The sequence below is a fragment of the Pan troglodytes genome, chromosome 11 (assembly GCF_028858775.2).
Source record: "Pan troglodytes isolate AG18354 chromosome 11, NHGRI_mPanTro3-v2.0_pri, whole genome shotgun sequence".
NCBI classification, from domain to species: Eukaryota; Metazoa; Chordata; class Mammalia; order Primates; family Hominidae; genus Pan; species Pan troglodytes.
This window is the reverse complement of record NC_072409.2, coordinates 29,042,812-29,055,109: the sequence shown is the minus strand read 5'-3', so window position 1 is coordinate 29,055,109 and position 12,298 is coordinate 29,042,812. Positions and strand designations below refer to the sequence as shown.

The 12,298-nt window shown below is 46.0% G+C and overlaps 1 protein-coding gene across 6 annotated transcripts in view; it reads right to left on the bottom strand.

The window, feature by feature from the left end:
- The window catches only part of PTPN3 (protein tyrosine phosphatase non-receptor type 3), a 120,210-nt gene that overhangs the window by 21,804 nt on the left and 86,108 nt on the right, over positions 1 to 12,298 (bottom strand). For all 6 annotated transcript variants that reach the window (XM_520179.8, XM_003951487.6, XM_054658374.2 and 3 more), the window contains 5 exons: positions 10,443 to 10,629; positions 10,214 to 10,291; positions 8,599 to 8,655; positions 6,738 to 6,894; positions 4,724 to 4,884 (listed from right to left, as the gene is read on the bottom strand). In XM_520179.8, coding sequence (XP_520179.2) covers positions 4,724 to 4,884; positions 6,738 to 6,894; positions 8,599 to 8,655; positions 10,214 to 10,291; positions 10,443 to 10,629 — 640 coding nt within the window. The remainder of the gene's footprint in view (positions 1 to 4,723; positions 4,885 to 6,737; positions 6,895 to 8,598; positions 8,656 to 10,213; positions 10,292 to 10,442; positions 10,630 to 12,298) is intronic.

Sequence of the window (12,298 nt, the reverse complement as noted above, 5' to 3'; positions counted from 1 at the left end):
GTCTTTCGTGCCATGGAGTGGGTGGTGTGGACACCTGCGGTGGGCCCTGCTGGGGAACAGCCCCTTCCTCTTCCTACTCCTGTCCAGTGTACACCCCCATCAGCCAGGACGCCCACCTGCCAACCACACTGGAGGAGGTAGAGAACCGGAACACCAGGACTAGACGACCCAGAGCTCCAAACCCAGCACAACACAGTTACCTTTTTTTTTTTTTTTTTTTTTTTTTTAGCTGTTATCCTGGCTGGAATGCATTGGAGCCAACACGGCTCACTGCAGCCTCAACTTCCCAGGCTCAAGTGATCCTCTCACCTCAATCTCCCGAGTAGCTGGGACCACAGGTGTGTGCCACCACGGCTGGCTAATTTTTTTATGTTTAGTAGAGATGAGGTCTTGTTATGTTGCCCAGGTTGGTCTCAAACTCCTGGCCTCAAGTGATCCCCCTGTTTTGGCCTCCCAAGGTACTGGGATTAGAGGCATGAGCCCTCATGTCCGGCCTGTGACCACTTCTTAGGCAGACATTGGGCATGTTCTACAGACTCTTGGAGCCTCCCTTTATTTATAAATAATAACAGCTATTACTTTTTACGGCACTTTGACCACATACCAGACAACACATTAAGTATTTATCTCATCTAACTCTTAAATGAACTCACAAGATACCCAATTTATATATGGGCAAACAGAGGCCACAGAGAGGTTAGGGGACATGCCTAAGGCCACACAGTAAGTGAGGGTAGAGCCAGGATTTAAAATCTGTCTGGCTCCGTGTAGGGAGACAGCCTCTCAGATATTTTCTAGCTCAGATGTTCTATTATTCTAATAACAACTCTCACACATCAACAGCATTTTGTAGTTTTCAAAGGTTATTTCAGAGTGGCTAAGAACCACCTCTTGAGTTGGCCAGGCTGGGTTCCAATCAGCCTTTGACATTTACTGTGAGACCTGGAAGAGGTCACTTAACCTGTCCAAGACTGTGTTCCCTCATGCCTACAACTGGGATAATGACAGCATCTATATAGGGCTCTTATAAGAATTACCTAAGGTGATATCCTTTAAAGCCTGTGGCACATAGTAAGTGCTCATGAAAGCTTCCCTTTCCTACTAGTTTCCCATTTTATCTGGTTTCCTTTTCTATGCCTCTCCTCTGGCTGCTCTGTAAGACACCATTCTCGCACCTGTAACAGTGGTTTTCACATGACGGTCTGTTTAGCCTAGGGCTCCCTGGGGGCCAGTGAAGGAAGACTGAAGAGGCTGGGCTTTGAGGACCCTACTGGCTCCATCACAGGTCACAGAGCAGACCTGCTTTCATCTGTTCTGTATTTTGGAATTCTGCAAATGATTTTATTAAAAAGAAGGGTTTCCTACTTAAATATCCTACTTGAGGAACTGTATAGACAAAAATGAAGGAAACGTGTACACACTAAAACGCAACCCTAAAATGTATACGTTCTCTGTTTCTTATGCTATCATCCCACCATACCCTCCAAAGACAAACCCTCGGATGCACAGCAGTGGTTCCGGTTGGGTCTTCACCTCCTCTTCTCTGGAACAGCGTGTGCATCAAAACAGGTGCTGATCTTGTTAAAAGTATCAGTATCTAGGTCCCATCCTGGTGCTGCCAATCCAGTAGCTGTGGGCGGGGCCTTGATTTAATAAACTCCCCAGGTGATCTCCATACAAGTGGTTGGAGGGTCACCCTCTGAGAAACACAGGTAGGGGACAGGGTGGGTATTTATCTCTAATGCCTTTGACAACTTTTTAAAAAGTTGAACACTTTTCAAGGGAAATCACCTGTGGGATTCCCATATGTAAAACACACCTCAAATTGGAGCCACCTGCGTGAAGGAGGTTTCACGAACACCGAAAACACCAGCCTTTGGCTTTTCCTCAGTGAGAGCCCACAGCGCCTCCTTGTGGACTATCTGATAAACTGGAACCAGTTCTGGCGGGGCTGAAGGACGGTGGTCACCTAGAGGCATTGCCCAGGATGTGCACTGCGCTGTCCACCCAGGTAGGCCTGTCTCTTTATGCTACCTGATACCCCATGAGCTTTGTCTGCATTTGGGCTGAGATTTTCCTGGAATATGCTCCCCCCACACACTTAATCCTAATCACCCCTTTATTAATCCCACACATCTCACTCCAGGGATCTCCTGGAGTCCCCTCACCTCCAGTTGCTGCAGAACATACATTCTGTATAATAACATCTTACCCTGTCTTGGTCTTCAGCTGTTTCTGGGACACATGATGTACCTCCTAAAATACACTAAAATTAGACTGTAAACTCCTTGGGGCCAGAAACTCCCCTCTCCTTCCCTCATCAGGTTCCTGATCCAGGGGAAATACCCAAGACACACTCGCTAAATCAACAAACAAACGACTTCTCACTGCCTTTCCTGTCCTCTCTAATACCAAAAAACTGATATGCACTGTGACTGGCTCTTAAGTTCTTCCTTGTTTCGATTTTGGAGTGTGTGAAAATATGAATGAGTTTTACTGCTCAAAGTGTGAACTTCTTTGAAAGGCAAGGCCAGAGAAGATAACCTCTACATTTCCTTTTTTTTTTATTTTTATTTTTTGTGAGATGGAGTCTTGCTCTGTCACCTAGGCTGATCTTGTCTCACCGCAACCTCCGCCTCCTGGGTTCAAGTGATTCCCCTGCCTCAGCCTCCCAAGTAGCTAGGATTACAGGTGCCCGCCACCCCGCCCGGCTGATTTTTGTATTTTTAATAGAGACAGGGTTTCACCATGTTGGCCAGGCTGGTCTTGAACTCCTGACCTCAGGTGATCCACTCGCCTCGGCCTCCTTAAGTGCTGGGATTATAGGCGTGAGCCACTGCACCCAGCCTACATTTTCTTCTTTTTAACCAAAAGTGTGAACAGCCTCCTGTAGGCCACTGAAAAAAAGGGCTATTTCCCTTTGTAGAATACTCAGTAATATATCTATTAGTTCTACTCAAGTAATTATAGTTACTACCCTTTTATCCAGACTTCATTTGCATAAGGTACATAATTTTTGTTTTATATTATGTCAAGATGATTAATTAAAAATTTTAAATGGCTGGGTGCAGTGGCTCATGCCTGTAATCCTAGCACTTTGGGGGGCTGAGGCAGGTGGCTTGCTTCAGCCCAGGAGTTTGAGACCAGCCTGGGCAACATGGCAAAACTGCATCTCTACAAAAGAATAATAAAAAACAAATTAGCCAGGAGTGGTGGTGCATGCCTGTAGTCCCAGCTACTCAGGAGGCTGAGGTGGGAGGATCACTTGAGCTTGGGAGGTAGAGGCTGAAGTGAGCCAAGATGGCACCACTGCACTCCAACCTGGGTGACAGAGGCCCTGTCTCTAAATAAATAAATATATTAATTAAGCAATTCCCTGTTGATTGTTTTGGCGGGGAAGTCAGTCACCTTTACTTTTTGGCTTGTGGATTTTTGCTTTCTACTGCTGTTCAATGCACATTGCTTTAATGTGTTTTCACATGCATCATAAAATCAATCTTTCACTCAAAGCTCTCTGCTTTGCATTCCTTCATTTTCAACATTCCTATTACTCATGCCTTCCTGAATTACTCTGCAGTCACACACATTTCACAAATGTCCGAGGTTTGCTTCTTTTTCCTTTATGTGGTTTTCTAATAAATAATGCATTGTTGATTTCTGTTCTTGAGTCCCATGTGAGACTCTCTTCCTGAATTTATGAACCCAGACTGTTGTTATTTCTAATGATGATCTATTTTCTTTTGTTGACCTATTTTATGCTTTTTGGTGTTATTTCTTTTATTACAGGAATTACTCTGTTTTCTTCTACTTTTAAATAAATTTGGGAGATGGGCTGGGTGTGGTGGCTCACACCCAGCGTAATTTCAGCGTTTTGGAAGGCCGAGGCGGGAGGATGGCTTGGGTCCAGGAGTTCATGACTGGCCTGGGCAACATAGTGAGACCCTGTCTCTATTTTAAACAACAACAACAACATATTTAAAAAATAAAAATAAGAAAATAAATTTGGAAGATGAACACATTCTATTTTAATTCTGTTAGTGATCAGTAAAACTGGCTTAAAAGCTGAGTTTCCTTTGGTTCCCTTTTGTTTTATAAAAAATGTCTGTGTGTACCTTTGTCAACAGCCTGAATCCTATGAATCACAGGTTCCCCTGGGGAAGATGGGGGTTTGAGTTTGGTTTCTTACTTGTGTTTATAGGGTTCTGGGCAACTTGGGAGGGCGAGACACTATGCCCTCATGGGATAACACTAATTGCTCCAAATTCCAGCGCATGGCTGGGGGTGGTCAGAGAGCTGGTTCCTTCACCCACAGCCACCTCTCCACTGCCTTCCACTGCTGGGAGTTTTGAGCTTTTGTGTTGGCAGTTAAATACACTCAGAGTCCCTCCTCCTCAGTTTCTGGCATGTTTCTCCATGACTACCAAATGTTACTAGAATAAGAGGGTGAGACAGAGTTCAGCGAGGGTGGCCACCCTGATCCCTGCTTGCTGCTCCGAGCCTGAGAAGGGGGCTGCCTGCTGTGCCCTGTTATCCACGACAAGCACAGGCCTCGCCCTGTCAGTCCTCAGAGACTCAGTTGACTGTTTTTGGTTTGTGAAACACACAGTCATCTCGACGAAGGAAACGAGGGCTTGTGTCTCTGCCTCATTTCCTCCACTGCTCAGAGGCAGGGGCAGCCCAATAGACGACACGGCAGTGGGATTCAGCCTCCAGAGGGTCTTACCTCAAACTGGATCAGCACCGTCCCGCTTTCGAGGCCCTTCTTTAGCTGTGCCATGGATCCCTCCAAAGTGTCCCCACCCTCCGGACACATGGGGAAAATGGCTTCGGGGAAAAGCTGGTTCAGTTCATCTTCAGACTTGAAGTCAGCAAATGAGCGGACAGCTGTAACGTACAAGACAGTGCATCTGACTTGTGTAGCAATACTCAGGTTTATCAGTCTCCCTCAAACAAATCACACCTATGACACCTGAATGCAGATGGTTCAAAACATCTTATTAAATGATTAAGCTACATGGTAATCATTTTCACCAAAGATACTACTTCTAGGTGAATGATTCAATATGTGTTAATTACATAAAATAACATACTAATCTTCCTGGTTAGTTTTAAATAATGGTGTTTAGCACTCAGAGGCTTTTGTCAAAGGTAAAGAAAAGAGAAAGAATGTTATTTAAAAAAGCATATTGTCTCTGCTTGCTCTTTCTGACCGGGTTATTCTTCTACCCAACCCGACTCCCCTTTCTTTCTCAGGTTTTTTCATTTACTTCCCTAAAATGGGCATTTCCTCAGGCATGAGGGTGAGGTCCCAAGCTTTCCCTGTGACACCATCATTCCTGAGAGCTCAATCTCTAATTCAGGGCCGTTTCTATGTGGGAGGCTCCCACGTAAATATCGTAGTCTTAGCATCTCTTCTGTGCTTCAGCCTTACCTCTTTAGTGCACGTTTTCCCTTCATGTTAAATTCAATACAGGTGAAAGCAAAGCTAGGACCACCCCCCCACAACTCCCAACCTTGCACAGGTGGGGATCCGGAGAGATCTGGTAAGGCCTCACGGAGGAGGTGGGGTCAGAGCTGGTCCTGGTGGCTCTGGACTGAGAGTTGTAGTGGGAGCAGAGCCGAGGCAGGAGCACAGCACTATGGAGTGTCAGCCAAACGTGTGAGGCAGGCAGAGACGCAGGGCTTTGCAGACACAACCTTCATTTACCTTCAGTATTTTACAGCTGTGCACGGTGTTCAAGGAACTTGACGTATTATTTTATAACAACAACTATAAAGACAACAGTGTGATGCTCAGTAGAGGCTGTCCTTCAAACCTCTGCTCCCATCAGGCAGCAATGCGGGTACTTTCCAGTCTAAGTGCCATTGATTGATTGATTGATTGAGATGGAGTCTCGCTCTGTCACCCAGGCTGGAGTGTAGTGGCACAGTCTTAGCTCACTGCAACATCCACTTCCTGGGTTCAAGCGATTCTCCTGCCTCAGCCTCCTGAGTAGCTGGGACTATATCCACATGGCACCACGCCTGGCTATTGTATTTTTAGTAGAGATGAGGTTTTACCATGTTGGTCAAGCTGGTCTTGAACTCCTGACCTCAAGTGATACACCCACCTTGGCCTTCCAAAGTGCTGGGATTACAGGTGTGAGCCACTGTGCCCGGCCCCAAGTGCCATTTAATCTTCACAGCAACCCTGTGAAGTCGGGACCACTGCTGTCCTCCTCCACACCTGAGCCAGCTGAACCACAGACTGGTTATGTAACCCCTGCAAGGTCCCCCAGCCCGCAGAGGCAGAGTGAGGAATCACCCGAGACAGTCAGACCCTGCTCTCCTCACTGCCTCCCCGACAAAATCAAACACGCACGAATAAAATATCACCCGATCCTTTAAGAAGGGGCTGAAAATGCAAATGTCTGCAGAGTCATGCCACTTAGAGAGTGCGTGACGTGGGCTGCACTGGGCCTGGGAAGAATTGGGAGCTGGGGGCTCATGTCCTGTATAAAGGGGCTGCAGGGGCACTGTCTCCCCCCAGAAGACTGGCCACATGGGGACAGGCCTCCTGGGGGCAGATCTTCACATTTTTCAAGTGAGAAGCCAAACATTTGGTTATTACCTGAAGATTCTTGATTTTCAAATGTTGGCTACAAACTCAACATTTTCAAGAGCAGATAAAGGGCTGGAGCAGGCGCGGCTTGGCTAGGACAGCGTCCCTATGGCTCCTCCCCCCAGGTGGCCATTACCTCTTCTCCTGATCACCAGGGCCAGCTCCCGTGAGTGGGACTCCCGGCTGGCTTTGATGAACATCACCACTTGGTCATGCGTGTGTTCTGAGATGTCCCGGCCATTGATTAACACGATTTGATCCCCTTCGTTCAGCTTAGGAATGCAGGTGTCCGCCTGGGTGGTGGGGAAAAGCGAGTTTCTCCTGTTACCATAACACAGTCCTTGGGGGAAGAACGCTGACTCGCTCTGCTCCCAGACACCTGGGACCATGATCAAGTTTGCCTTCTCTCCCTCGGGTAGTACTGTCATTATTTGTATAATGCATCCACTGCTATGTGGACATGGTAGATGGTTGTAAGATATAAAGAAGTACTGCTCAGAATATAAGTTATGAAACATTTCAGAATAAGGATATAAAAACTGCTGAAGCCATTTCTCCGTGGTAGTCAACCTTCACTTATTATAATATAACTATACCATTTCCAGCCTTTTGTTTCCTAGATGTACTGTTAGGAAATGATTTGCCAGCTAGAGGTGAGTATTTATCTGTCTTGCAAAGGTGAAAGCTTTTGTAAGCTTCACAACAGAGGCAAAAACCATTATGGAGAGAAGCAATGAATTGAACAGCACAGGAAAGAAAGCCTTCTGAATTTACAGAAACTGTAAACAGTAACAAAAGTTAAATGACAAGAGCTTAAGGACTACCTCAGAGTAAAATCCCAACGTGGTTCACTGTAAGGAGGCACAGTGACTCCTACTGCTTTAGAAAAGCAGATGATTAAAAGGTAACTATGGAGCCAGGTGAGGTGGGACACACCTGTGGTCTCAGCGACTTGGGAGGCTGAGGCAGGAGGATCGCTTGAGCCTAGTTTGAGGCTGCAGTGATCATACCACTGCATTCCAGCCTGGGTGACAGAGCAAGAGCGAGACCCTGTCTCTTAAAAAAGAAAAAAAAGGTTAACTATGGAAAGTGATGAACATGTTAATTTGTTTGACTGCAGTACTATATGTATAACAAGACATCATGTTGTACACCTTGAGTATGCACAATAAAAAAATTAAAGGAAAAAATTACTTGATATTATTTTAAAAACAATAAAATAAATTTATTTTATTTTTGAGACAGAGTCTTACTCTGTCGCTCAGGCTGGAGTACAGCGGCGTGATCTCAGCTCACTGCAACCTCTGCCTCCTGGGTTCAAGGAATTCTCCTGCCTCAGCCTCCTGAGTAGCTGGGATCACACCTGTGTGCCACCACACCCAGATAATTTTTGTATTTTTTGTAGAGACGGGGTTTCACCCTGTTGGCCAGGCAGGTTGGTCTCAAACTCCTGGCCTCAAGTGATTCACCCTCCTCGGCCTCCCAAAGTGCTGGGATTACAGGTGTGAGCCACTATGCCTGGCCTAAAAACAATAAAATAAATTTGAAAGAAAAACAAAGCAAATGCTCTTCTTAGGAGGCCTACACAGATGACAAAAGGGGCACTGGTGGAAAGATGGTGAGAAGAGGCACAGGGCCCACGTGCCCACTTAGAGTGAGCAGAACAGCAGACTGCCTAAGTTTCCTTCTCTTGAAAAGGACTTCTCAAAATTGAATGCACACTAACCACTCAAGGCTCTTGTTAAAAATGCAGATTCCGGTTCAGCAGGCCTAAGCTGAGGCCAGAGATGCTGCATTTCTAATGAGGTCCCAGGTAACACGGGTGCTATGGCTTCAAAGACCACACTGAGCCGCAAGGTTATGGAAAACATGGTGATGTATATCTAAGCACATTCTTTGCTCTGGCAAAAAAAGAAACAGGACTCAGAAACAGAAACCTGTTAGAATTAGGGGGAAACAAACAAACACGAGGAATAACATGGAATGTATTTACTTACAGGTGACTCTGGGTTTATCCTTGATACCACAAGAGGCATCTTTTGATCCACTCCTCCCTGTAAACATTTTAAAATAAAAACAAAAAAAAGTTTTTTAAGTTAAACAAACAAACAAACAAAAAAACGAGTAGCTCACAGCATCAACAACATGGAGGTACCAATAAATGTGAGTCTTTGGTACAGGGAGGCTTCAAACTTCACTATGACTGATTCGAATCACACGTCATTTCAGAAATATGGAACAAATTCCTGACCCCTCTGGATCCAGCGGGCTGACCAGGACTCTGTTCAGAAGCCTCCCTCTGCCATCCCCACAGTCCATGAACTAACAGATACACTCAGAGAGAAGCTCCTCCTTAAAAACGCAGACGCCCCCAGGAGAGGGACTCCACAGCATGTCTTCCAGTGCTGCTAGAACAAACCTGCACGTTGTGCACATGTACCCTAGAACTTATAATAATTAAAAAAAAAATATATATATATATATATATATATATATATATGGGCTTTCAGCAGAGGCGAGCGAGGCCTGGGAAGGGGGCACACCCTGTGAGCGCATCTGGCCTGTGGGCACTGGTCCTCAACACAGCTGCTGGGGCAGATGAGGCTGTGCACGATGGCAGCTGGGGGGTAGGCGACCACCTGCCCTCACTTTGTCCTAGAGTAGGGGTGAGTAAACGTTTTCTGTAAAGGGCCAGAGAGGCTTTGTGGGAGTGAGGGCTCTGATTCAACTGCTCAACTCTGCAGTCATTAACCCACCAGTAAACAAATGGCTGTGGCTGTTACCAAAAAAACTAGTTACAGAAACAGATGGGATTTGGCCTGTGGGTTTAGTTTGCAGATCCTGCTTAAAGGTGCCTGGAGGAGAGTGGTGGCCCTGCAGGTTGAACTTGAATTGTTTTTCTCTTATCAGCTTTAGCAATGCTGAGGGGTTCTCTTAATAGCATTCCTGAAGTGGGTAGATCTGTTTGCCAACTGTGTGCCCTCATTTCTGGGAACCTCAGTATTCATTTGCAAAATGGGTTTAAAAATACTGACCTTACCACTTGTTATCAGAACTTAAGAAGGTGCTATGAATCTAGTGGATAGCCAATGCCAGGCACAGAGCAGGCACTTGGCCTTCGGCAGCTGTTAAGGCCACATTAAAAAAAACCTCTCAATTCTAGGCTGGGTGCGGTGGTTCATGCCTGTAATCCCGGCACTTTGGGAGGCCAAAGTGAGTAGATTGCCAGGTGTTTGAGACCAGCTTGGACAACATGGTGAAACCCCATCTCTACAAAAAATATGAAAAAAATTAGCTGGGTATGGTGGTGTATCCCTATAGTCCCAGCTGAGGTGGGAGGATCACCTGAGCCTGGGGAGGTCGGCGCTGCAGTGAGCTGCGATCATGCCACTGTACTCTAGGTTTGGACGATAAAGTGAGTTTAAAAAAAAAAAAAAAACAACCCAAAAATCTCAAACCAAACAAAAACAAAAACTCCCCAACTCTCAATTCTGAGGGTTGAACCAATTTCCTTATGTAGCTCAGGAACACAGCACATTTGTAATGCAAATTAAAAACTCATTGAAAGATTGCTTCCCAGCACAAAACTTCCTTTATAAATACACAACATACCTTAAGATTAAATCCAAATTTTCCATCTTCATCTGGTGTGATACGGATCAAGACTAAGTAGCCGTCACCATTATCATTCTGGAAAACGTTTGAAAGTGGTCATTTACATCACATCTCTCTCCAGCAGTTGGTGATAAGATATTTTCATTTAGTCAGAGCCACTCAGCTGCCCACAAGGGGCCAGGAAGCCCTGGGTGGGTGGATCACCCGGCTGCCTGCGCTCGCTCACCTTGTCACAGTAGTACTGGCTGGCGTCCTCGGTGGAGCCCCCTTTGGTCACCCTGTGGAAGTCATCTAAGAGCTGCTGATCAACGCCGTCAGGTGAGCAGGAGCCTGGAGCATTTGAAGATGGAGACACAGAACTGGATGACTTCTGGGTCAGGTAGCTTTGTGCCGGATTGTTCTCGGATAAACTCCTTCATCATGGGGAAGGAGGAGATATTAATAACTGGGTTAATATTTTATTAGAGCAAACACTACTGACTGTAGGGGCCTGGCAGCTGGGGGCTGTATATTTCCCTGGAACCTCAGCTGCATAGGTTGTCGGCGGGATTTGAGTACACCCAGGGCCCACTGACCACCCCTGCCCGCATCTGGCCTAGACACTGTCACATGGTTTGGGGAAAAGGGATAGGAGGCAGGGTGGATCTGGAAACTGCTGAAAACTTTGCTCCCTTCCCTGCTGCTTTCAAAGGGTGACAGGGAAATGTGTCCAGCTACTCTGGTGGTTTCATTACTGAACCAGGCTCTGCCAGGCAAGCTCATGCAGATGCACAGCCCATCCCTTCTGAAAGCTTTTTTCCTTCTGTCTCATTTCTGCGGATGGTTCTGCTTCATAGGACTCTTGCCTCCTCAAAGGAAACAGGACTGTTGTTGTTGTGCGTTCAGGAGAATTTATATTATTCCTAGTTGGCATGATTTGACTGTGACATCCATGAACTGCCTGTGACATCCATGAACTGCCACGCTGAGATCTTGTTACATTTTCCTCTATCGAATATAGTTTCTTCTGTATCGTGGAGCTGCACTGTCTAGTATGGTAGCCACTAGTTATATGTGGCTACTTAAATTTAAATAAATTAAGACAAGAAACCAGCCATACTTCACATGCTCACTAGTCACATGCGGCCAGTGGCTCCTGTATGAGAGAGTGCAGTCAGAGAACATTTCACCACGGCAGGAAGTCCTACTGGACAGCACTGTCTTAGAGAGTTACAGATGATGAAAACTGAACAGAACTTTGTGGTCATTTGTTCTAACTCCCAGTTCACAGGTGAAGAAGCTGAGGTCAGGAGAGGCTGAGTAACTTGCCCAGGGTCACATGGCTTTCCCCCCGCTTAGCAGACAGAAACCTGACCGATGTGTGTCCTGAGCCTTTCTTCCCTCTCCAGACCATGCAGAGCCCACTCCCAAGACCCCCATTTCTAACCCCTCAGAGTCACAGGGATTAACCATCCCTGCTGTCACTGTACAGGACAGGACCCTTGAGTCTCTGCATCACCCACACCAGCCCCTTCCGGAGCCACAGGCCCAGCACAGACACCTTACAGAGCTGATGACTATGGGGCTCTCCTACATTCTAAGACTCTGCCCCGCCCTAACCTCATCCAAAGTGAAGTGAGGGGAGAAGCGCAGAGACCAAGTCATTCAGTGAAACCCAGACAAAAGACAGCTGCTACTGCCTCTTTCTTGACCTTCACTTCAAGCCCTTATCCATGGATTTTTTATGAAATTGGTGCTTCTCTTTCTCCTAGTGAGTTTACATGAGCCTAATTTAAATATAAAATCTGTATCATAGTCACACAGAATGATTCATAATCACAATCTATTTGAATAAAATATTCAGTGACAGACCAATGGAGAAACACAGCGATACAGTAGGACAAGAGTCTGGCCTTATGGTGTCCAAGTGGCTGATTGGGGGTAGGGTGTTATGGATGGGAAGGCATTTCAGAGAGAGAATATTTTGGAATTGAAGTTGTACACAAGTTTTCAGATTGAAAAAGCATGACTTTCACTTACGTAAAAGGAAGCTTTACAAAATTCCCCCCAAATACGGCATCTTTGCTGGGTTTCACTGTTTAC